This window comes from Natrix helvetica (assembly GCF_964273705.1).
Source record: "Natrix helvetica genome assembly, chromosome: 3".
In the NCBI taxonomy this organism is placed as follows: domain Eukaryota; kingdom Metazoa; phylum Chordata; class Lepidosauria; order Squamata; family Natricidae; genus Natrix; species Natrix helvetica.
Genome location: NC_138549.1, coordinates 146,498,168 through 146,525,641, shown reverse-complemented (window position 1 = coordinate 146,525,641; position 27,474 = coordinate 146,498,168). Strand labels below are relative to the sequence as shown.

General features: G+C 37.2%; 1 protein-coding gene across 1 annotated transcript in view; it reads left to right on the top strand.

The window, feature by feature from the left end:
* Positions 1–27,474, top strand: part of PTPRT (protein tyrosine phosphatase receptor type T) — a 703,069-nt gene that overhangs the window by 502,968 nt on the left and 172,627 nt on the right. The window contains exons 8-9 of the mRNA XM_081949356.1: positions 19,592–19,888; positions 21,475–21,584. Of these exons, the coding sequence (XP_081805482.1) occupies positions 19,592–19,888; positions 21,475–21,584 (407 nt within the window). The remainder of the gene's footprint in view (positions 1–19,591; positions 19,889–21,474; positions 21,585–27,474) is intronic.

The following is a 27,474-nucleotide window of genomic DNA, read 5'->3' as shown; positions in this document are numbered from 1 at the left end:
CTGCTGAGCACCAATCCAGCCCTACTGGGAATATTATTTTTAAGGCCCATTTCAGGAATAGCCAACAGCAGTGCAGAAGACAAGTATCTTAGACTGCCATGAAGGAAGGCTTTGTGGTCCAGATCCTAAGACAGGGGTGTCAAATTCACATAGCCATGGTGGCATCATGTGATGTATCGGGACTTTTTTCCCCTTCGCTAAACTGGGCATGGGCGTCGCCAACACATGATGCATCCACCCCACCCCCCAGGCCAGAAGTTTGACAGCCCTGGCCTAAGAGGAAAATCATTAATTGAATGCAGAAATAAAACTATCCCTAGTTCCTCCTAGGATCAGTGGTGGGATTCATTTTTTTTTTGCTACCTGTTCCATGGGCATGGTTTGGTGGGTGTGGCATGACTTGATGGGTATGGCAGGGGAAGGATACTATAAAAATCTCCATTACCTCTCCACTCCAGGGGAAAGATACTGCAAATTTCCCATTTCCTCCTGATCAGCTGGGACTCGAGATGCAGACAATAGATGGGGGTGGGGCCAGTCAGAGGTGGTATTTACTATTCAAAATTTCTGCTACCAGTTCTCCAGAATTGGTCAGAACCTGCTGAATACCACCTCTGACTAGGAGTATCTCTAGTCCTTCCAATCAATTATCTGCTTTTCTTAATTTCTTAAATTGTCAGCTGGACAGTATCCGAAAAGCCAAGGGGAAGTGACTGAAACTTTGTAAGCCAAACCTGTGTAATTTCTCTTTTAAAAAGAGTTTCAAATAAATGCTGTTTTTTCTTATCCTTTCCTTCTGCACGGTGAGACATCAGAATTAAATTGCTGGGTAACAGCAGATTACCCTGGAAGTGTTTCTGCAATAGGGAATTTACAGGCAATAGCTGTTTCCACTCTCTCACCGGGCTTTGCAGTTTCCCCTGGACAGCTTTAGTTTTTGTATCTGGGGCTCAGAGCTTCACTTAAAGCAGTGAGGAGGAAAACTAATCTTTTCTGCTTGCTTTTCTTTAGTAGCCCTGCTTATAGAACTGATCCTAATGGTGTGGAAATTGGCTCAGGTGCCTAATTCCATTGGAAATTCAGACTGTTATGTGCAGTGGATGGTCCTGTGCTTGCCTGCAGTCTTGTTGCTATAATGCCACAGCAAAACCTAAGGCTGTCCTTCAACATCTTTTGAAGCAATCAGTGACAGAAATGGTTTAAAAACTGCCTTAAAGGCCCAGTGTTCAATTTCTTTTTTGGCAAATGGAAATGATGGAGGTCATTTTTGGTTCTTGTCTCCTCTCTCCCCCCCCCCCAATTTTTCATTTTATTTTCCATGTTTCTTTTAGTTTATTTTCCCATCAGTTTTCAGTTGTGACGATAAGGCGTGCAGTTTTTTTTTTAATAGAATCCAACTCTTTGCAGGTGACTTTTCTTAATGTAAGTTTTTTTGAGCATATTTTCTTTTGAACATAATATACCACCCTCATAAACAACTTCCCTTAAATATATACCATTTCCCCCTGAAAATAAGACATGATCTTATTTTCTTTTGACCCCTGAAATAACGCTTGGCCTTATTTTCAGGGAGGTCTTATTATTTTTGCAGTGCAGGAGGCGGCAAGCGTGGTCACGTCATGGCTGCTGCTGTGTTGCAATATTTTCAGGGAGGTCTTATTTTCAGGGAAGGGTTTATTTTAGCACATGAGCTCAAAAGCCCATGTGCTATCTGGAGAGGTCTTATTTTCAAGGAAACAGGGTACATTTTATATATTGAATACAAAGATGTGTGAATTTCTATGCATCAGGTTCTTGATATTACTGTTTTCTAGTTTTCATTAGTGTTCTAAACCTATTAAAGTTGAGTTTCATACATGGGCAGTTGTGTAAGTCTTTTGAATAGGCTAGTTTGCTGTTACTTTTTACTCTTGTAGGAAGCTCAATAATTCTTTTCCTTTTCCAAGATGTATAAGGCTTGCAATTCTTTGTACAGACAGGACACAAATCTGTACTTCCTGCAAGATGACTGTTATACTGTCAATTATGCCAGAACACATAATGTTCCAAGAGAAGTACATATTAAATTTCTTAGGAAGACCACGAGGGATCAGATTCTAGGGGCTCAGAGGGGGGGACCACTAAAATATAAAGATAAAGAAATTGCCATTCTTAAGCAAATTCCAAAAAAGATAAGAGATAAGAGGAGGAAGTATTCCTCCTTTTCAAAGAAATTATATAATAAGGGAATTTGGTTTAGACGGTTATTGCCAGAAGGAATGCTTATCTTCTGGGAGGGAAACAGAATTAGAATTAGCACAGTTGTGGAGGACAGGGGGGAGGGAACAATAATGGAAAGAATCAGGTCACAAAAATAAATATATTTGGAATATCATTCTAATTGTTGTTATATTAGAAAGTGGGAAAAGAGATGATTGAACACATGGTTGATACAATGTATAATAAGATCCTGTTTCTGCTTAAGTTTTATCTTTTGTTTTGCTTTTTCTGTAAAAAGTTGTGAGAATTGGAGAGATTCCTACCTCTAGCATGATGGAGCTGCCCAAAAAAATTTTTTTTATATCCACCTACCCTTTCCCCCCAAAATTTTAAAAAACCAATAAAATTCTTTTAAAATAAAAAATAATGCATTTCTTGTCATAAGACTATTGAAAGATTTACAGGCATTAAAGGCATTTAGAATCAAATACAGTGATGTTCTGGGGAGGCTTAAAAGTTGTTATCTTAAAAAGGCCATTTTTGTTTGTTTGCTATATTTGTTTTAAAATATAGTATGTTTTAAGAATGAGGACAAATTGATTTTGCCAGGATGATAATAATCTTTACACGGCAATCATCACAGTGCTTTTGTAAGATCATGATAGGGATATAGACTGGAAATTAATTCTTTAAATGATAATTTGTTAAAAAGAAGGTGGAAACCCTTTGGTTTACAACTGTCCTTTTTATTGGATTAAAGGAAGCAAGCTCTCTATGTATATTGTGTATAAGTATCTTGCCTTATAACAATTAGCTGGTTTTGAAAGTTAATTCTGGAACAATACAAGTAAATGAATTAACTCTGAATCATATCACAATATAGTTGGTTGGTTGGTTGGTTGACTCATTCATTCATTATGTGCAATGAAATAATTGTTGACTTTTAGCAACAATTGCTACTATAACTGAACTATAACCTTCATGAGAATTCTGCTTGTTCTTTTATTTCATTTCCTTCCATATTTCCCAGAATATATTTTCCAAGGCCTTCAGTGCTAGTCTATCAAGGGTTAATTTACAACACATTTCTTAATTGCTGCTTCCTTATTGTTGTTAGTTGATGCTAAAAGGTAGAAACTAACCACAATTTATTTTGGGGATAAAAGACAATCATTATGGGGATCCTCTTGGGCTTAGGCTACAAGTTCCAGCTAGTGCAAAATGCTGTAGGAACACTATCCTATTGAATATTTAATCTCTTTCATATAATGATATGGCTGAAAGAACTGCATTGTTTAGTTACCTTATACCAGGTCAGTTTGAAGATACTGGCATTAAGTCTGAAATAATTGGGTCAAAGTATAGATGTATCCTGCAACTGCAATCATAATTGAAAGACCATTTAATATCACACTAAAAAAAGATCATTTCCTTCTCGGGCAATCAATTTCTGGAATATCTGGAATTAAAGGTTTTTTTCCCCTTGAAGATGTTTCACTTATCATCCAAGAAGCTTCTTCAGTTCATTTTCAAGGAAAAAATGAAGAAAGCCCAGTTGCCATTGAAAAAACATATTTGGGACAACCATGACCTGGTTGATTGAGAATCTCCATAGACTCTTAAGAATACTTTGGTCAGCTAAGAAAACAAACAAATGGATAATCAAACAAATCAATCCAGAGGTTTTTATTTAAGGCATTCAGGCTGGGAAGGTTCTAATGTTATGAAAAGTGGAAAGAAAAAAAGAGAGGATGACCAAAAGCAAGAAAGAGAAGAAAATAATGAATTACAATGGCAATGAATGGCACATAATCAGTCAATCAGGTTGAAGTCCCTTAAAGTAGATGATTGCCCTCTGAACATATGAAAGTACAATCCTTCTTATACCCATTATGATTTAAATTCAACACTTTCTGCCTTTTCCACAGTTTAGCAAACAGCTTACCCTTGCTTTTCTCAGGCTAGATGTCAGTTGGATGTTGGCTACAATTGGCATTCCTAATTTTAAAAATTCTGGCTTCCAATGTGTCTTCTACTTCACTTATGATGTTCAGGTTCATGAAAGAGAGTGTGTGCATTTTTTTTTCTGTGTCCCAATTGGAATTATATTAAACAATGTGTATCCAGGTCAGAGACAAAAAAAATGAAAGAGTAAATCAATACAATAAAATTATGAGGCAGAACTCAAAGGAAGGAAGGAAGGAAGGAAGGAAGGAAGGAAGGAAGGAAGGAAGGAAGGAAGGAAGGAAGGAAGGAAGGAAGGAAGGATGGATGATGGATGGATGGATGGACCGATACACCAATAGAAAGAAAGAAAGAAAGAAAGAAAGAAAGAAAGAAAGAAAGAAAGAAAGAAAGAAAGACAGACAGACAGACAGACAGACAGACAGACAGACAGACAGACAGACAAAAGAAATACTCCTCAATGATTCTGGAAAGCTTCTTTCCAACTTAATTTTTTTGGGGGGAAATGAGGCATGGAGTACTAAACTTGATATGTTTATTCATTTTCATTAGCCTCACTACTTCTTTCATATTTTTGTGCAATATTGGGATAATAAAATAATTGACTATAAAGCAGTTTTCCTTTGTCCAGTGCCCTCTAGATATGTTTACTCCAATAATTCCCAACCATCATGATCACCAGTCAAACTGGCTAAATTATGAGACTTAGTTATGCACATCTGGAAGTAACTAGTTTTGAAAAAAGTTTTTTTAATAAATTATTACAGTGATAAAGCTTGTGAATACTTTGAAGAATCAAGAAAAAATGCTATAAAAACACAAAATGGAAAAAGCAATGTAGAAAAGCATTAGCACAAATGTTTCAGTATAAAGTATAAGTTATTGTGGAACATATACTCCACAGAGGAATAATCTGTTTTAGTAAGTAGTTCAATAAAATCATGCCCTATTTGTTAATTAAGTAACAGTATAATAATTGACTTTGTTCTTTCAATGCAACTGTTTATATTTCTGATTACAGGCTCCCATAAGTAACGTATATAAGCAGGTTTTATTTTATTAATATTAACTATTTTACATAAGCAAAACATTTTCTACAGGACTGTGATATTTTTGGTCCTTGCAAGCTATTGCTGTGCCAGTATTCATCTGTGCAAAACCACTGATGTAATAATTACCAACAGACTGTTGTCTTCCGCTTCCGTAATTGGAAATTAAAAATAATATGCACACACACTCCTTGCTTAATTGTTGCTAGTCATGACATATTATTCTTTTTAATCCGTTGATAAGCATTAAAGTTTAGAATGCATAATTGTGTTTTGGATCACTGCATTGTTGTAAGTATAGACTCTTAAACACACTATTTGTACAAATTTGTTTTAAATGAATAGTAATATGTTTTATGAAAATTAAGAAAACAATCTGCTCTACTTAAATCATATTTAATAGAATGAAAGATGACCAAAAAATGAGGACATAATAAATGTAAATTTTCTCTTTCTGATCTTGAGTGTAGATACTAGCTTGTACACTCTTGGTAACCCTAAGGTACATATTTTTATGCCTCCATTTTGTTTTTGCTAGGGCCAATTCATTGCTACTTTACTCATACATTTTAAATATACATTATAAATAGAAATCTGGGGATGCAATCGGTGCCAGATCCCAAAGCCATGGATATGCATATTTTAGGCACCTAGTGTTGTAGCCCAACAGGAGCCGTTGGAGCTGCCACCAGACTCCGAGAGTGAGGGTCCCTATGAGTCGGCTCTGGAGAATGAGGAGGACCTTGGGCAGGGTTCTGACTCTGAGCAGGGATCGGAGAGTCTGGTCGGCCACTAGGAGGCGCCTGAGGCATGGGGCAGCGGTGAGAGCCAAAGGAGGGGGGCTCCTGATGCCATGCCTTGGAGCAGTGGGGAGGAGTCATGGGACAGTGAATCAGAGATCAGCAGGGAGTTCTTGGATGCTCGTTACCACCACGCCCACAGGCGCAGGGAGCAAGGGCGCAGTTATCGGTGGTAAGGGCTCTCAGCTGCTGATAAGTAGATTCCCCTTCAGGCTATAAAAGGGTTGACTGAGCATACGCCCTTTGCAGAAGTCAACAAAGGAATTCTTCAAGAAGTTTGGTCTGGAAACGTAGCAGGCTGGATGGCTGCTTTCGTGTCTCGTGTCTGTGAGCTTTGTCGTGGTGGTTTACTGCCAAGGATCTGTCTGTCTGTCTGTGCAATAAACCCTGTTAAAGTAGTATTGTTCCGGAGCGTGTTCTGTGTGGGTGAGGGAAGAAGGGGGGTCAGAACACCTAGAATAGACAGTTCCTGGTGTTGCTGTTATTGTTGAATATACATTTCTTAGCTAAGCCAGATTCCTATGATATCACATGTGAAAAATGCAAATAAAATATTTCAGGGATGAACAAAGGGCCCATTCCCTAAAATTATTCTAGCTGGTGCTCCTTTGATCATTGATTCATTGTGGGTTGAATTTGGGAATAAAGCAGAAACTGTCTTTTCAGCCTTGACAAGACTGATCAAGCTACATCTGCAGCACTATCCTGGCAGGAACTGGAGGGGAAAGTACTTTATTTTAATTTGTGTTTACTGACAGAAAAGCCAGTATTTTGTCCATGCAGACTGCACAACAGAGAACAAAAAAAAAGTAACTGTGAAAGAGAAATGCTTATCAACTGAAGCAATCCTTTGCTTTTTTGTTGTTTTCCCCCCCTGTATAATTCAAGACAATAGCAATTATGAAAAAGCGTCTCTACTTAAGCAAATGTTTCCACAGCATTCGTTCCAAGGCCTAATTGCATACTCTCATGGCAGAGGGAGGGATTTCATTTTTTTTTCACAGCTTAGAGGTTAGATTTGGATCATATCAGACCTACTGACTGCACCCATCTGAATTTTGAAAAGGATGTTTTAAAAATGCAACAGTTCTTTTTTTTTTCTTTTGTAAATATTGAGCCTTGTCGTAGCTCCACTTCCCCTAACTTATTTTTCACTCCTTTATAATTAATTCTTACAATAATTAATAATGCATTCTCCATGCTCAGTGTTGACATAATTTTGCAAATGCATGATGAATACTTTTAATAATTGTCTTTTATCATTGCTGCTTTATTTTTAATGATGCTTTTCATTTAGTGTTGCATATCATAAAGATGGACTATTGACTATTTTTAAACTTTTACACAGTAAGATAATAGCTTGTCAAAACATATTTACAGAGATTGCATCCATAAAATATGTGTGGGTTTGTTTTTGTGTGTACATGTGTGTATGTGTGTGTCCTATGTAGAGAAAATACAACAAATACAGAATCAGAATTGCTAAAAGCAGATTTGGCATTATTTGACAGCATCATTAGTGTTGAATTCCAGACTTTTATTGGGCATCAGAAAAGCAGTTGGATAGGATAGAGGAGCTATACTTTGTCAAACTAAGACATGGAAAATTCTCGATAGAATCAGATGATGAAAGAGAAGAAATGTCCTGCATAAATTTCTAGTTCTGGTTTATGAAGAAACACTAGGTAGAGAGAGGGCTGCGTTTCTACATTTTATGCAAAAGGACAGATAACCCCTAAAATAGGCATTTTGTAGAGCTATTCATTCATCCAAGATATCAGAAAGGAGCCCTTTATAGGTAGTCCTCGGCTTACAACAGTTCATTTAGTGACTGCTCAAAATTACAATGGCACTGGAAAAAGTGACTTATTTCACATTTACAACCTTTGCAGCTTCCCCATGATCACGTGATCAAAATTCAGATGCTTGGTAACTGGTTCATACTTATGTCCATTGCAGCATCCTGGGGTCATGTGATCACCTTTTGCAAATCAAAGTCAATGGGGAAGCCAGATTCACTTACCAACCAGGTTACTTATTTATCAACTGCAGTGATTCGCTTAAGCAACTATAACAAGAAATGTCATAAAATGGGACAAAACTCACTTAACAAATTCTAACTTTTTGCCTCAATTGTGGTCATAAGTTGAGGACTATCTGTACAATTGTCACAAGACTACAATTATCCTGTGACAATTGCAACGTATGCTTCAGCTTTAAACTAGCATGCAATAAACAGAGGACAGAAAGATCAAAGAAACATTAAAGGTGAAGGTTCCCCTCGCACATATATGCTAGTCGTTCCTGACTCTAGGGGGCAATGCTCATCTCCGTTTCAAAGCTGTAGAGCCAGCGCTGTCCAAAGATGTCTCCATGTTCATGTGGCCAGCATGGCTAAATGCCGAAGATGCACAGAATGCTATTACCTTCCCACCAAAGGTGGTCCCTATTTTTCTACTTGCATTTTTACGTGCTTTTGAACTGCTAGGCTGGCAGAAGCTGAGACAAGTAACAGGAGCTCACTTCGTCACGTAGCACTAGGAATTCGAACTGCCGACCTTTCTGATCGACAAGCTCAGTGTCCTAACCACTGACCCACCACGTCCACTTAAAAGAAACACTGTGAGAGGCCATTTAGGCTACAAAGTCTAATCACCTGATCAGTGCAGGAATCTGAATGAAAACATTACCAAGATTATGGCAAGAAGAGTGTTCTGTTTGAATATTGACTAAAGATAAGCCCACAATTATCGTTATTAATTATATCAGCATTACCCAACCCATCAGTTGTGTTGTAATATAATACCCAGAATTCATAGGTAATTCCAATTCTGTGCTGGACAAAAATTCTAGAATTTATCAAAATGGGGAAAACAGGTTTAAATAAAGCTTCAAAAATGACTTCATCACAAATAATATAGTCATCTCTAAGTGAGATAGGTGGCATATACATTTTATAATAATATAATTAATATAATATAGCACAACATGATACAACACAACACAACACAACACAACAATAAAAAGAAATTGTCAACATTTCTAGTCAAGTTGGACTGCTGAGGAAAATAGGTTTCTCATCTCAAATGTAGCAACTATATACAGTATTATAGGGAAGGTATCATTCCAGAAATTGGCTATGTGAAATCCTTTCAGGTGAATAGAAAAAAAATATTAGAACTGTAAAGTTTATGAGAAGGGGTCTGAATAAATATAAGTTTTGAGTTGTTATAGTTCACACTGGAAAAGTTTCCTGCCTGCCTGAATTATGTGTTAATTCAAAATCCACATAAATGCAGTAGTAAAAGGTATTTCTGTATGCATTTTGTATTATTATATTGCTACATGGAAGCAAATGTCTTATGAAAAAAAAATCCAAATTACACTGTATTCAAAAAGAATTTCAGGTCAATTTTGGTCCACTCATTAAATTCAAAAAAGGACTGAAAAGCATGTAATAAACTCTTATGAATAGCGAAAGTGTTAAAATGTCTGTCTTTCACTGGGATATTTTTCTGTTCAAAAGTTCTAAATGACCACTTTTCTAGATATTTTATGTTCCTTTTAGCCTCATATTGATTCCTTTTAATCATAAACCATTCAAATATGTTTATACTGTTACTTTGAAATAATAGAGCTGTGATCTTAATCTCTTTTCTGTTCATTTCTTTCACCAATTTTTGAGAACCTTTAAAATCAGTTCTGTTCTGCTTTATATAATTTCCCTTTTGTTACAAATTTTGGAAGGGTTTCAGGCCAAGAGTTTGAGAGCTGCATGAGGCCCTGGAGTATGCTGTTCAGCTCTAAAACTGTGGAAAGGATTGATCAGCATGGGGAGATGTTAGAAAAATAAATCTCAAGTGTCATCCCTCTTTTTCCTTGGATTTTTCAGTTAGCTTCAAAAATGTGATAGATTATAATCACCATCATTTTGCTGAAAAAATATAGGAAGCTGTCATACCAAGGGATTATATACCTAAATAATGTTATCATTAAGTAAATGGTTGTCAAACATTCAAAGTTATTGTTCAAAAATCAAAATGTCAGATATCTGCAAAGAATGGCATTGTAGCCACAAGTGAGAAAACCAGCATTTTTTAATTTAAAATTGTCTTCATTTATTTAAAGATTAATTATAAGGCAGTTAGGAGGCACAATTAGAAACTACATTATGGAAGAAAAGTCTGTTAATCCTACAGATAATGTGCTGCTACAAAACCGTGCTGAGTGTTAGCATACAAATTAGCGCAGTATTATTTTATGCAGTGTGATACCACCACTGTGATATTTAAATTTCATGGTCTTTGTTTATTTCAGCTGTCATTTGAGCATTTGACATCATGTATAAATAATTCATTGACATCCAAAATGTTTATCCTGTCTATGATGCAAAATAACCCTGACCTACTTGAGCATTTTATATGGAAACAATGATGCAATTGATTGCATTAACAATCTTACTATTTGCCCTGAATTATAAAAAGGGTGATAAGAGGTTAATTTGTCTAGTCCAGATAGAGTGGCCTTCAGTCTTCACCTCTCTTCCTTAGCTAATCATAGTGATAATATTCCATAACTGCTTGAGTTCCAAAGCATTGTGAGTACAAAATCCTTACCTACAATTATATATTCTCATCCCAAAAGTGAGATTTATTTAAGTGATCAATATTTCATTCTTCTGGCAGGAACATAACATGCAATCATTTCTAATTGGTTTAGTTTTCATCTATGAGTCTGGGAGATCAGCATTATTTGGTTTGAGAGTTAGAAATTTTATTCCTTAGTTTAGGCTGGCTAGATCTAACTTTGTGTTATTTTTCTTCTACTTTTCAAACCATTTCTTCAAAACTTAAAAATTGTGTTAGAAGGATGCTACTTATTTTGAAATAACCTAAGGTAATTCTCCCATTTGACTCTACATTTTAGTTATGCTATACCTTATCAACCATGTATATTGCTTTGAGGAGAAAAGTATGTAAAGGAGTTGATTTTCTCATCAATACCTGGAAGCATAGGCTAGCTTTTTACCTTCCCCAATTAAAATTTCCAGAGACTTTAAGCATAGGAAAGAATCACATAACGGAGACAGAGTCATTTAAAGAAGACTCTGATAGAGTGAAAGCAGCTCTTTTAGCCCCATGTGTAGGAAATGTTTACCAGAAACTATGGGTCCAATAAAGAGTAGCAAAAAGAGCAAAAATGAGATGGCAAATACACTCAGCTGTTGAGCAGTAAGGTCAGGAGTGAGTGGTGCCTCAGGGTGAGTGGGGACACCCGGCTCTGGCTAGAAGCTGTAGTCCAATTACATTTGAGAGTCAAATACTTTCTGCCATAAAGATAATGTCAGGGTTCCACATAATAGACCCATAACAAGCAAAACTCTGAGGCAAGTAGATTCCTCAAAGAATAGCTTTATTGGATATATCATATTGACACAGATCTGGTGAAAACCGACTCTGAAACTTCCTATGGTTTTCACCTAATTAAAAGTAAAAGTTTTCCCTCAACCCCAAACAATCAGTAACATTGTCCAATCAATGTGCTATCTGGTTGCCCAGTGACATCACTACTCCTTCATTGGGCCAAGTGTGAGAATGTCCTTGATTCCCAAGAGAAAACATTTTATTTTGACTACAAAACCCCAGCAATCTCTTATCCCCCATCCCTATCCCTCAGCTCCAAGATGTATTCAGTCAAGTCAGCTTCAGGGCTGATTTATAAAGCCTAGAAACTGATTCTTAAGAGAAATAATGGAAGCAACAGTGTTAAATTCCTTAGATTTATAATCCTTGGATATTTCTTCATATACATACATAGAGTTGCATTAGAAGGCCACAAATTTTTTTTTTGTATCCAGAACTTTACTTTCTCCCAGAAGCATGCTGTGTCAGTCTCCTACAGTGATAGTATCTCTTTTTGTATTATTCTGTTTTTTTCCTTTTTTTGAATGGTGATTTTCTTTATACTTCTGTGATTGCTGGCTTATAGGAAACTATGTGACTGAGAATTCTGATTTAGATTCTTCTTAGTAAAAGTTATCTGCCTCCCACTGTCAGGAAAGCAGATAGGGAGAGAAGAGACAACTTCTGTCAAACTGTTGAATTTGAAATGGAAGGCTTCAGCTGAGCATGAAAGCTAAATAGAAACAATCAGGTATGACCCTTTAGGTTACTTGTTGCAGAGGCCTAATTGCAGGAAACTGTTCCTGTCACTAATGAAATATCACTGACTAAAGAGAAGGACAGATTGGTTTGAATCCCCCAAAGCCCTGGTCTTGTATTCGGGTCTTTTCCCGTGTAAGATTGACATTGCCTTGGCAACATTCTCAATCTTACATGGGAAAAGACCCGAATACAACAAGACCAGCATACCTACACCCGTGAAAATCTATGTATGTATGTATGTATGTATGTATGTATGTATGTATGTATGTATGTATGTATATATGACCTTCCCCCCGACATTAGAGTGACTACGGATCTCCGCTCCTTCCGTCAGAAACTTAAAACCCACCTATTCCAGCTAGCCGGCTTGGCCTAATTTCACCTATCCCACCTCAGTTCTATTTTTAAATTTTTAAGATTGGTTTTAAGGTCTCTTTTTTAATTTTTATAAATTGTACAGGGGTTGTTTAATGTGATTTTTACTTATATGTATGTTTGTTTGTATGTTTTAAATTTATTCCTGTACACTGCCCCGAGTCCCTCCGGGGAGAGGGGCGGTCTAGAAATTTAATAAATTATTAATTATCATTATATATATATATATATATATATATATATATATATATATATATATATATATATATATATATGTGTGTGTGTGTGTGTGTGTGTGTGTGTGTGTGTGTGTGTGTGTGTGTGTGTGTGTGTGTATACATATACATACATACATATATATACATACATACATACATACATACATACATACCCACATACACCCACACATACACACACTGTCTCACCAAGAGTTAAGTGTGAGCTGAGGGAATTGGGACTTTTTTTTTACCTTTATCCCAAAGATGTTTTTCAAGAGGCAACTGGACTTTCTGGTTTTTCTTTGAAGACATTTCACTTCTCATCCAAGGAGCTTCTTCTGCTATTGTGTTTTACCTTTATGATATAACTTAGATTTGTACAATAAATATATTATTGTATCTGCAATAAAGGGAAAACATGAGCTTCCTTGTGAAAAAACCTTGGCTCTCTAAGGACACAACACAGCATAGCAAATATTGTACCACACTCCTTCTCCAACAATAGGCTATTACGCTGGGTTAATTCTGCCCTTCTAGGACTTTGCAAGATGACATTGTTCTATTAATATATCTAATACTCAATCCTTTATACTGTGTCTCAATGCTCAGTTTAAATAAAAGTCTCAAAGATAATAAAATAGTACACATTGCCTTTTCCCAAAGTTCTTACACTATTTGGAAAGAAGTGCTGTTTCAGTGTGGTTTCTTCCTCTTCTGGTTGATGCCGAGCTACAGGCAAAGCTCCAAGCTCTAGGCAGGATTCCCACCAGAATATGCTGCTCATTGTAGCTTGTGATCCTGCCAATCTTCAAATGTCGCCTCTGCTTCCCCATCTGTGTGCTGTTTGCTTATCACCTTTGCTGCTAAACTTTCCCCTTCCTGGGGAAACTCTTAGTGTTGGTTTTTGTAAGCTCAGAAGAAAGGATGGGATAAGGCTGCCTCTGGACCAGCACATCCTGGGAAACATGTGGATGTGGCTCAATTATTACTGGCAGCTGCAGCAGCCAACTTAGATACCTATTAGTATAATTCTGAGGGAATGGGTGAATGCTTGAGGGAGGTAGGGGGCAGCTTGTCTACATAACTGCAGCTACTTTTGAAAAGAGCAGCGAGCAACCCCAACTTCACTCCCTCACACACAGCAACAGAATAAGTATGTTTACTGACTTTCTGCCTGCTGTGCATAAAGGCTGCTCTGATGAAGGAGCAGTATGAGGTTGGAGAAGATGGTTGAGGAAGACGGCAAATGCAAAGGACAACAAAAAGAATCCTGCAGAGAAAGCACCTGCTGGATTATACTTATCAGGCCTGTATAAAAAGACCCCCGACCTTTCTACACTGCCTGGCCTTGGTATAACTCATTGTCCAAGCAGAGAAAGGAGATGGGTTCCTCAGATTGGAAGCCCTTTTTACTCAGTGGGAAAGAACAGAAACAGAGACTCCATCAATAAGGAATTGCTTGTATGCTCGCAGCTGAGATTGGAAGGCTTATTGGGACTGATGATGCAAGAGCAGGAGAACAATGCTCAAACTGCCACTTCCAGAAGAGTTCCTTGGCGAGACATTTTATTTGGAATGTTACTTTGAATTCTTGACTGCTGAGGCTCTAAAGAGTTTCCTCTTGTTTTCAGTCTCTGCCCCTCGAAGCTCAAGGGACTATGAAGAAGAAATCTCACTAGGTTCTCTACAGTTTTAAAGAGTCCAGGTTTGCTTTCATTAGTCAGCTCCCCATCTACAAGGATCTGGAAGAAAAAGATCATTAGCACAAATTGATTGACTTCCTAGTGGGACTACTCACATAGACAACATTGGCTTTATCCAAATAGTCTGGTTTGAATCTTGTTCTGCAACTGAATGGCATAGACCAGTGATTCCCAAAGTGTGCGCCGCGGCTCCCTGGGGAGCCGCGCTATTGTCATAAGGGCGCCGCGAAGCCGGGCGCCTGCTTCCCTCCCTCCTCTCGGGCTTTGGAGGGAAGCTTCTGCAAAAGCCCGGGCATGACAAGTCTCCCAGGCTGAAATTTGCCGAGCTGTACGCGCGCGCCTGTTTTCCACGGTGTGGAGCAGCGGCGAGATTCTGGGCGGCGAGCGATGATTCCGGGGGGCATCAGTGGGGGGGGCAGGGTCCCCCTCGCGTTCCTCATCTTCCCGGATGGCCCCTGGAATCATCGCTCGCCGCGCAGAATCTCGCCGCTGCTCCACGCTGTGGAAAACAGGCGCGTGCGCACAGCTCGGCAAATTAAAGCCTGGGAGACTTGTTGCCACTCGCCTTTGCAGAAGCTTCCCTCCGAAGCGTTCCGAGGGAGGGCTGTAAACTTCCCTCCGAAATCTTGGGAAGTTCTGAGGAGCCCCCCAAGGCAAAATGCCGCTGCCAGGTAGCTAAAAGTACGTCTCTGATTCGTCTCTGTCAGTCTCTCTCTGAGTCCCTCTCTCACTCCCTCTCTCTGTTCCTCTCTCTGTCTGTCTGTCTCACTCACACACACACACACACACTGTGGTGACCACAGTGTGTGTGTGTGAGAGAGTGAGACAGACAGACAGAGAGAGGAACAGAGAGAGGGAGTGAGGGAGGGAATCAGAGAGAGACTGACAGACAGACAGACACACACACACACACACACAGAGGGGGAGGGAGGGAGACAAAGATAGACAGACACACACAGAGTGAGTGATTAAGTGAATGAGTGAGAGACAGACACACCCACACACACAGAGTGACAGAGATGGGGGAAGGAGGAGAGAGAGAGACAGAGATACAGAGAGAGAGAGAGACAGATAGACACCCAGAGAAAATGACAGAGGGAGACAGAGAGGGAGGGAGGGAGAGAGAGACAAAGAGCCAGAGAGAGAGAGAGAAAGAAAAAGAAAAAAAGAAAGAAAGTGGGAGAGAGAGATGAAAGAAAGAAAGAAAAACAACATATGACCACAATTGAGCCCAAAATTTTGGTTGCTAAGCAAGAGCGGCTCTCCAAATAAATTTCAATCGTGGTTTTGGCGAGATTTGGCTCAGTTGAAAAAAAAGGTTGCCCACCACTGGGCTAGTGTGGTGGTTAAGTTACTTTTCAAAAGCTATTTTTCTGATCCAAGATTTGAGAAGTTGTGCAGCGAACAACAAGCCCATCCATCCCATTAATAATTTTAAATCATTAAACGATGTTCAATAAATTGTGAATTTAAAGCTCGTGTTTAATTTATTTTTCAATTAACCTAACCTTAACGAACTAAAAAGTAGATTTCCAAATCCTTAAAAAGTCAAAAATTGAAAAAAATCGGATGTACCTATTAAGGGAGCCGCGGAAAAAATCCGAAGTGTTATGGGAGCCGCAAACCGAAAAAGATTGGGAACCTCTGGCATAGACTATTTAAAGTGTCCCCTGGGCTCCCACATTGAGGAGTGACAGGTTTTCTGTACATGTTTTTTTAAAGATGTTATTCCTATATAGAAAAATATACTTTTTATTGCCTTTTGCAGTTATCATTTTTTATTTGTAAAAGCTTCATGATAAGAATTTCTCTTTGATTGTTTTTTATACCAGAGGTGGTATTCTACCGTTCGGACCAGTTCACACGAACTGGTAGTTTTGACTTCAAGCTGAAAGCAACTGATTCTCTGTTTCTGTGGATCCACCCACCCACTTCTGCCTTATAAAAACCTTTATTTCTGTCTTTGAAGTCCAGCTGATCAGGGGCCGCAGATTGAATTTCCACTCCTCAGCTGTTTTCCTTGCTCCTTTCCTTGTTTTCAATATGGAGGTTCAATTTTCTCATAAGTGCGCACACGCGAGCAGCAAACTGGTAGTAAAGCCAGTAGGATCTCACCCCTGTTTTATACATATGTATTTGTGCTTTCTTCAGTATTATGGGAATTATGGGGTTGGAAAAGCTATCCATCTCTGCATGAGAAAACTCTATTAGTTTAACTGAAGCATATGGATTTAATATTACTTAGTTACATTTGAACAGATACTCAGAATGAAACTGAAAATCTTCAACCTTATTTCAAACAAATCAGGATTTGAATTCCTAAAGCTTGGGTGCATGAATAAAGCAGTTTTATTGATTAAAGGATGATTTACTGCAGGTGACAGATTTTAACATATATTACACTGGTTGAAGGCCATCTAACAATTGGATAATAAACTTTAAAAAGATGTTAAACAACTCAGTTAATACACTGCTATTTTCTCTTCTGTCTGATGTGACTCTAAAGTTTAAGGTTATCTATAGTACATATGGCAAGCAAATCTGAAATAGTCACCATTTCTGGTTAGCACAGAATACAAAACAATTATTAATCCAATTTTACATTCTGATTGCTAACTCATATCTGGTAATTTGTTACTACAGTAGTATTGCACTTTATTTAATTTAGGCATAATGCATTTTGCAAAACTAGTGTTACAGAATATAAAGTAGTGTTTTTTGACATGCTCTCTGTAATAAAACAATTGTGGTTTATTCATCAAAGCATGGTATAACAAACCACAGATTAATGCAAGTCCAAAACTAATTAGAATGAAACTTTATGGTCCTTGATGTATATCTTAAAATAAAGAATAACCTCCATATTTCTTAAAATGGTCTTACCAGTACAAACTGATTTCCCTCCACTTGAGAAATAATTTTAAATGTTTCGGCTGTTGAATCATTTTTGTTAAAAAAAATAACACATTTAAAATAAATGTGACAATATAGGTTTTATTTAAAGAGAAGGCATCAATAGATAGAAACAGTGCAGCAATTGTTCAAAGGATCTATTCCTTATTTATGAACAAATTAGCAGAATAGTTTTTGTTTTGTTTCCTGAAGGTAGGTCAGTATGCTACAATCTACCTACTACTTGGTTAGATGCCAACATTATGTTGGCTTTTATAATGGTTGCTGAATTTGAAATGCTTGGGGTAAAAGTTGGGTTATGTTTTCATTTCTGAAACACCAAACAAGCTGTACCAAAACTGACTTGAACTTCCTTTATTATATGGGTGGAACTGAGGTTACAACCTAAGCCATTTTTTCTGTCTTGCTAAATAGTTTATGAATACTTTGATTGACTAGTGTCATGATATCTATGGTTTTAGCAGTTTACTGTACACTTTGCAGCAGTGATATATGGAATGCAAATGCAAATGGTAAAGACATGAATTAAGGGATGAAATGAAGGATATGAAAGTAGGTTATGTAAAATGAGGACAAAGGGAAGGATACAATAGATTAAAATGAAGGCGATCTAATCTTGTGGAATGGATTGTAGTTGAATATTTCAATGGAAATAAAAGTGTTGGTTTAATTATAAATGAAAAAGAAAAAAATGCATGTCAGAAAATATGAACTGGTAGCATTATAGGTTGTTGCAGATGGACATTAATCTATAGGTTAGTGATAGTGCCGATTTTCAATTATTAATATGATCTGGGGAAACAATCTGGTAATTGGCATGTAGGGATCACTGAAAAAGAGACCCATTTTAAAAAAAGCATTATTAGATCATTTGAAGCTCTAGGCATTAATGGGAATAATAAATACTGAGCATTTGAATAGAATGTTTATTTATTTTGAATATCTGGTTTAAGAAAACTTGTATTCCTTTTTTAAAAAGAAGTGGGGTGAATGAAGAAGCATGATGCTTCTTTAGTGAAGGATGCAAAGATAGCAATAGATTATGAGAGTAGGACAGGCTGCTTTTTGGTAATGTTAAGGGATCGGCGGGGGAGGGGGGAGAAACAGCAACAAACAACATAAAATCGATGTCCACCAATTAATGATTTTTTTTCCTAATGCAGAAGTTTATTCCATAAATAGCTTTGTATATAGGAAGATCTGTAGATGTTGGTTTTGTTTTCACATGTGAGATGTAGCTCAATATTTTTTAGGTTACTCTTAGTGTGTTGTAGTGATACCTTTCTCTTAGTTCCTTCAGGGAAGGGACATGTAGATCAAAACATGAAATTATTGGGTTGAATTTTGCACAACAGTTGCATGTAACCAATTCAATCAGTTTTTATTTTTTAAAAAAGCTGTTATATTCAAGACACAACCACTAATACTTTACGTATAAGAAATGTATTGTTTTAACCTTGTAAGCCTCACAGTATCTATTATGTGGGATGAGTGGTTATATCAATCGTATAAATAAATGTATGAATTTGTAAACCAAAGTAGCTAATTTATAAAACAATCACAAATATAAATACTACATTTAGTAATTTCCACTGACACCCAATCTAATGGGAACAAATTAAATATCAAATACAGCACAATATCTTTTTCATGGTCTTGCAAAAACTCATCAAAATGAGTACCAGCCAAAATCTGGGGGTTGGGGAGGCTATTCATAAGAACAGGAACTATAGGGAAGAAAATTTCCTTTGTCCTCCTGAGCTTCTAAGATGGAGGTACCTTAATTATCCTTTTGCACAATGAAAACATAATAAAGTTTTGTTTGAAGTAGAAGTTACTTAAGATCCAAAGCATAAAAATCTGTAAAACCAACATTTTGAATTGTTCTCAGAAATCTATCAGCAACCAATGCAATGCTTGCTAATGTGTTTTATAAGGCCACATTAGCTCTTAAATATCAGCAAATGGACTTTAACATTCTATATCAAATGCAGTTTCTTGGCAATCTTCAAAGCAGCCCTGTGCAAAGTACTTTGCAATGTTACAGCTTTGAAATGTTAAGGGTATCAGTTGCTATTATCAAAGACACTTATTCCAGATAAGATATATGATGCTGGACAGTTTCTCTGTCTAGTGTTCACATCCAAATCCACCAGATGCTTTCATTTTTCATCAGCTGAAGCATTACATATTTTTCCTCCACAGATCCAGTCCATGGTCCTCAGAATGTAGAGGTTGTAGACATCCGATCACGTCAGTTGACTTTGCAGTGGGAACCTTTTGGTTATGTTGTGACTCGCTGCCACAGCTATAACTTGACAGTTCATTACCAGTATATATTCAACCAGCAGAAATATGAAGCAGAGGAATTAATTCAAACATCATCACATTACACGTTGCGAGGATTACGACCCTTCATGACCATCCGATTGAGGTTGGCGCTTTCGAATCCAGAGGGCAAGATGGAGAGTGAGGAATTGGTGGTGCAAACAGAAGAGGATGGTAAGAAATAAAGTTCTTACTATTTAAATTGTTTGGGGGAGGAAAGGAAATTTTAAAAACCGCTTAAAGTAAGATTTTACCGATAGATAAAAAATTCAACCAATATGTTTCACAGCTCATTCCAACAGTAGATTATAATTTAATATTGGGAAAATAAACCTCTGAAAATTGTTGCAGGCTAAAATTGTAGCTAATACTAAACATAATGAAGCTTCCCATTTTGCTTTTGGGAGGATTTGTTCTGATTACATCTTAACAAAATCAATAACTATATGCGTTGAGAGATTCTGGTTGTCTTCTCTAAATATGTGTCAAATGTTTCAGGTGAGTTTGCTTAAAGGGTGTTTAAGAATTAATTTATGTTCAAGGACCTGTCAAAGTTGATGATTACTGGATTTTTAAAAAAGAGATTTCAGATTAATAGAAAATGTGCTAAACAGGCATCTGAAGGGCAGTAGTTAATCCTTACTGCTATTTACTGGTTATTTATTTAATAAGGTCATTCTTCCAGGAGGGTAAGGTTTCAAGAGAAGGAAAGGAATTAAAAATCTATATGTTGATTAAATATATTTATTTATATTTCATATTTCTAAACTGACTGCCTCCCTCAGAGAGGAGCTATCTCTTTATTGAAGTGAGTAACCCAGTTCAGGGAACCCCGACCCTGGGCTGTGTAGCGGGTGCACATGTGCAAAATTCCATTTGTGCAAGTGGCAGACAAGCATGCCTGCTGCATCAGAGGTGGATTCCTATCAATTCAGACCAGTTCGGCCAAGTAGGTAGTAACTCAGTTTGCCACACCCCTGAACCAGTGATATCTTGTTTTTTTTTCTTCTGCACAAGGGCAGAAGCATTTTTTTACCATTGCACATGTACACATAGCACATATCAAGTGTGTGCGCATCCCTGAGTGAACCGGCAGTAGCAGAAGCCAGAACCCACCCCTGTGCATATGCAAATGGAGCTGTGCATGCGAGTGCGTTTGTCCATTGCTTCTGCAAAACCATCCCCTCTCTGCCCTGCTACCACCGCCACCAACGAGCCACAAAACTGTAAAGGTTAGGAATCACTGACCTAGTTAATAGAATGCAAACAAAATCAAGTACTTCAGTTTTATTTTAACATGACATTATTGAACATCCTTGCTTAATGACCACTCATTCAGTAACCATTCACACTTGCAATGGTGCTGAATGAATAGTAGTTACAAGCAATCCTCACATTTATTTCAATTTCAGTGTCCCTGTGGTTATATGATTGCCATTTGCAATCTTCTTTTCTAATTGTCTACAAGGAGTCAATGGACAAACTGGCAGAAGGTTACAAATGAATGGTCATGTGATGCAGTCGCATGGTATTGTACTTTATGATTGTGTCACTTAGCATTGGAAATTTGGGTCTTAATTACTATTATTAAGGGAGGACAATTCACTTGTATTATTGTGGCAGAGAAATTCGTACTTGGTTTGGGGAAAAATGCAGAATATTTTGACAGAAATTGGAGTGAACATTGATTATGATGTCAGCTTAGAGAGAAAGAAAAAATAATAATAATATGATTTACAAAGTTTTCATTTTATTTTTAGTTCCTGGAACTGTTTCCCTTGAATCTATTCAGGGAGGACCCTTTGAGGAGAAGATCTATGTTCAGTGGAAGCCACCAAATGAAACCAATGGAATAATTACCCTCTATGAGGTAAGATAGGATGGATGCCTCAAGCTGTACTTCTTCTATTCCTTCTATCCAGTGGTGGGATTCAATTTTTTTTACTACCAGTTCTGTGGGTGTGTCTTGGTGATCTGGTGTGGCTTGATGGGCATGGCTTGGTGGGCGTGGCAGGGGAAGGATACTGTAAAATCTCCATTCCCACTCCACTCCAGGGGAAGGTTACTGCAAAATCCCCATTTCCTCCTGATCAACTAGGACTCGAGAGGCAGAGAATAGATGGGGCTACGCCAGTCAGAGGTGGTATTTATTAGTTTCCGAACTACTAAAAATTTCCACTACCGGTTCTCCAGAACTGGTCAGAACCTGCTGAATACCACCTCTGCTTCTATCCCTATGATCAATTTTATAGTTACTTTTTGAGTGTTAATTATTATGGCATGTTGTCACTGGGCTAAAAGGATTGGAGTGTTTGAGTGAACAGTTCTGCATTGGTTTCACCTGTGAGGAATATTGTAATGTAGGGATTTGAAATACTGGTGTCTTACAACTCCTTAACTCAAATACACTGATGCTTGTACCAAATAAAATGCTCTTTACCTTTGCTTGTAATTGATGGCGTAGTAGTAGATATATAAATAAATCCTAGTTATGAAATGAGAATGATTTATAGTGATATGTCAATGCAATCATACCTACAGAAGAGCTGAGGTAAAATTAATGTCACAAATCTTAAGAGCAAATATTGTCTCAACCTGGTATGTCTTCACAAATTTGAGATTGAAGTGCAATTACTGCATACATGATGAAGTCCACTGCAAATCTGGACTGCGCTGGATATAGTCTTCCCTTTGCCTGAATTCAGATGTGATTCAGTTCCATTGATCAGATATAGCAGGTTTTTTTTCCCATTGTAGTAGGAATTCTGGCAAATAGAGGATAGACATTAGATATCCTGTGTATGTTGGGGTGCATTATTTCAGGAAATCTAGAATCCCAAATTCTTAAAATGCTATGATTTAGCATTATGAGAATAAAATAGTATTTATCTGGATTTATGTCATCTCCCTTTGTCTTTCTCTGTAGAATGTAGCCATGTGGAAATCAAAAATTTCCATATTAGTTTTATTGCTACAATTAATTGCAATTATTGATTTTAATCAAGAAGCCAAAATGAAGACTAGAATCTCTTGCTTGTTACTTCTGGTTTAATTCCTATATTCTGGCAAGAGGAGATGAAATGTGAATAGTAAAATTCCACCTTGTTTCCTACCTGCAGTTTTTTTTAAAGGTTCAGTTGATACATTAAGTGAAAGATGTTTGAAAATATGATCTTGTATATTGTGTTGAATTTTAGTCTCTCATATGGCTACAGTAGTTCTATTGAAATGCATCTGCTATAAAAGCAGATGGCAGAAGGTTGGGGGTTTGCAGCAAGGTTAATGTGCTGAGTCTTTCACATCTGGAAACATGATTTTCCAAAGTGGTTTGGGTCAAAGGAAGAAACTGAGTTGAATGCTTTCAGCTGAATCTCGGTGGATCTTTGTGCATGTCACTGAAAAGCTTTCACTGTTTGCTGCAACTAGCAATCTGTGCAGGAGACATTCTCCATTGTGTTTTTTATACTGTAGAACAGAGTATTTTAGGTTACAAGATGAGAAATGCAACATATCTATCTTAAAGTTAAATTCAGACAGCATAATTGCCACTAGGATAACAGTTCTTAAATAGCAAGTTACATCTCTACAAAATATGTTCAAATAAAAGCAAACAAAAAACAAAAAAAAACCTCTATGAAGTAAGTACTTTAATGTAATTAACATATTTACAATGTGAATTTGGATAATCTGGTGTTATAAAAATTACCAGGAGAAATTATAATATAGGTAGTCCTTGATTTATGAACACAATTTCACCCAACAGTTCTGTTGTTAAATGAGACATTTGTTAAGTAAAATTTGCCCTACTTAACAACCTTTCCTGCCACAGTTGTTAAATCACTGCAGTTGTTAAGTTAGTGACACAGTTTTTAGGTGAATCTGGCTTCTCCATTAACTTAGCTTGTCAGAAGGTCACAAAAAGGTGGTAACATGACCCCAAGATACTGCAACTGTCATAAATATGGGTCAGTTACCAAGAGTCTGAATTTTGATCACGTGACAATGGGGATGTTGCAACGGTCACAAATGTGAAAAATGGTGGTCAGTTTTTTCAGTGCCGTTATAACTTTGAACAGACACTAAATAAGTTGAAGTTTATGTATACAGGCTTTTCTACTTTTTGAAAAAAAAAATGTCTGTATTCTTGCCAAGAAAACTAATCATCATGTTTATAAAGTTGAGCTAGGGCAGGGGTGTCCAAACTTGGGAACTTTAAGACTTGTGGACTTCAACTCTCAGAATTCCCCAGCCAGCATGCTAGGGAATTCTGGGAATTGAAGTCCACAAGTCTTAAAGTTCCCAAGTTTGGACACCCCTGAGCTAGGGGAAAAAAAACGAGATTTGACTTTTTTCTTTATATATTTATGTATGGCAGCAAAATAAACTTGGCTGTCTATAACAGCATTTACAAAATGGATGAGAACCCCATGGGGAATGCCAAGGAGCACTTCTAGAGCTTGCAGTACTGCTGGAGGTTTTAGGTAGTGATGAAAGAGATATTTTTTGTCAGCAAAAGAATTTATGTTGGATGTAATCTATGGGGTGGCAAGCAGGGAAGGCTTAGACACAGTGCTATGTTTTGCAGGGAATTCTGGGAGTCAAACTGACAGAGAAATATTTCTAAAAAGATACTAGCTCTTGTCTACTTAGGGGAGACCTGATAGCAGTTTTCCAATACTGTCACAGGGAAGTGAGGAACAATTTATTCTCCATAGCACTTGAGGGCAGGATAAGAAGCAATGGGTAGAAGCGTGTCAGAGAAGATCCAACTTAGAAATAAGGAGGAATTGCTTGATGCTGAGAATGATTAATCAGTGAAACAGCTTCCTCTCAGAGTTGTACGTGCTCAATTGCTGGGAGTTTTCAAGAAAAGATTGGGCAACCATTTGTCTGGGATGATATAAGGACTCCTGGCTTGGGCAGGAGATTGGACAAGACCTCTAGGGTCCTTCCAGCCCTATGATTCTAAGTGGAAACACTTCTGATGAAATATTGATCGCCATTGCACAGCTCCTTTGTAATAGGAGATACTGCAAAATCCAAAAAGAATCTACAACTGTACACTTTAATTGTTTCTTGTGCATTAGACTTTAAAAAAGCAAGATTCCCAGCATATGAAGGAAGCCCTGCAATACATTTATAAATGTTCTTTTCCTGGTAAACTAGATTGAACTCACAATCCCAACTTCATTTCTTTGTACTGTATGTTCTATGAGAAAGACTATGGAGAATTTAGGTTATTCACATAAGCATTTTAATATATGCAAAAATGCTAAATCCTTATCAGAGTTAGTTGTGGATGCATTGTATACAGTATATGGAAACTGAAAGGAATCACCTTGGGGTGTAAAAAAAAGTCATGATGACAGTTATAATAATGCAATAGATACCCTTCCTATTTTGTAGAACAAAAGCACACACAGAAAAAAAATCTTCATGTTTTAGCTTCCACTAACTTGTTTTGATTAATTTTGCAAACATCCCTGATCCAAGTTATCCATCTCAGAATTGCAAGTAATAGGATCTGTATTTGGTCTTTCCATAATGGAAGCATCTTGGCTTCTCCACCTGTGAAATGCCAGATTCCCCATGTTGTTCCCTTTTAATGAAGATAACACATCCTAGAAAAATGCAACATAGAAACCTCAGTAGAAGCTAAGACAGAAAGCATACTGAGTGAAAATTAATGTTTGACTCTTTTAGACCGGTGTGTATAATTGTTTGTTTCCTATCTTAACATAATTTATTGGTATTAGTTTTTAATTCTCTACATGGCTGAGCATTCCAATATCTGTTGAAACTCCTCTTCTCATAAGTTCCTAGCCACATACTCAAACCAATATTGAAAGTGTCTCCATGCTGAGGTGTGGCTCTCTCACTGGTTTTCTCCCCAGTGACCTGTGCCTTTTCCTACTGCTCTTCAGGAGCCAAGCAAACATGTTGTTATTCTCTGAGGTTGTTTAATGAATGATTTCTTTGCAATGGATTTTCAAAATCTAATATATTTCTGTTATCTTTGTTTGTACTGTTTGCTTTGCTTGAGAGATCTTTAAACTGAAATTTGAGAATGGTATATGGCAGCCTATGAAAGCCTGTTTTGAAGGGCAGCATATACATTTTTAAAAATTAAAAATAAATAATTCACATCCTCTCAAGGTTATATTCAGTCCCAGATAGAGTTTAATTATAATGTCCATTCTTACAGTCACTAGTAAATTGAACTTTCATGACCAGCAAATCCAATTTACAAAAATTGAAGTACAAGTGTTTGTCTAGCCAGCTGACCCCTCAGGGAATTATACAGCTGAATATAGTGTTTTTTATACCTCTGAGGCAGAATAAAATGGATGAATTGTTCACATAATTTAATATATATAACATAATTCATGTACTGTATCACATAATTTTTAGAAGGGACATTGGAATATCTAAAATTATATTGACTACATGAGTGTTAAAATATTTTTCAAAATGATGTGGATGGCCTTAATATTTTTCTATGTGCTTCATGCTTGAAATTTATCTTATAGAGCAGATGTGGGTTCCAAGTAATAGACAAAAACCCCTCAGCATTCCCAGCCCCACTTTTAGAGTGTGGACTGGACATCAATATTTATTTATGTTTCTGAAGGTCCTCCCCCCTTCAATTCCAAACAATCAGTCAATGGGTAGGTGTTTTCCATACAGACTGCATTAATACTTCTAAAATCAATGCATAATCTCATCAACCCATCTTTCTTCTCTTTCGCATTTTGCTTTGACTACAACCCCAACTTTCTCTACCCCCCCCCCCCACATCTTCTTATCCCTCAGCTCCTGTGTGGCCTCACTGAAGCTCCACAATGGCATCAGCCAGGCCAGCTTCAGGGTTGACAGTCATTTTACGGCCTATAGGCCACATCTACCCCTTTGACTGCTCCTGTCCGACTGTGATGGTGGTAGGGGGGGGGTGTCAGCAGTGCCAGTTTCTAATGTGTCCCTTTAGAAAATTAATTTCTCATTAATTGGCCATAATTAATTCATTTTAAATGTTTGCATCCCCTTCCCCCCTTTCTTTCTCGCAATTCATTCAATTCATAAAGAAGGGGATGACAAAATCATGTTCATGAAGGCATTAAGACACACAGGTTGCTCTGTGTGTGTGTGTGTGTGTGCGCGCGTGCGTACGTACGTACGTACGTACGTATGTATGTATGTATGTATGTAGATGGATAAGTATTAGTCAAGTAATACTTAAAATACCCAACTGGTATTTTAAGGGTATTGTTTTAAATCTAATTGATTTTAGGGCTTTTAGAGCCATATTCATATTCTTCTGTACAGTTCTTTTAATTTTTTAACCTCCTCCATATGTATGTATATTTATATCTATATTTATATTTGTACTTATTATCTGTTATTTGCTGTGTGGACTGTACACCGCCCCGAGTCCTTTTTGGGAGAGGGGGCGGTCTAGAAGTGCGAAGAATAAATAAATAAATAAATAAAGTGGTAGATGATGTGACAGAAAGGGATGTTGATAAGAGAAAGACATAGGTTACTAGTAACAAAAGAAACCAACATAAAACATTTTAAAAGTAATTAGAGAAACAAGCTGACAAGTGACAGATATAAAATAAAGATACTCAATTTAATTATATAGTTTTATCATGGAGAGTGTAAGATTTAAAGTGAAATAACTGAACAGCTGAGATAGGAATGGATCATCAGTCTGATCTTTAAATTATTTCCAATATTAAACACCGGATGGATTTGGATTA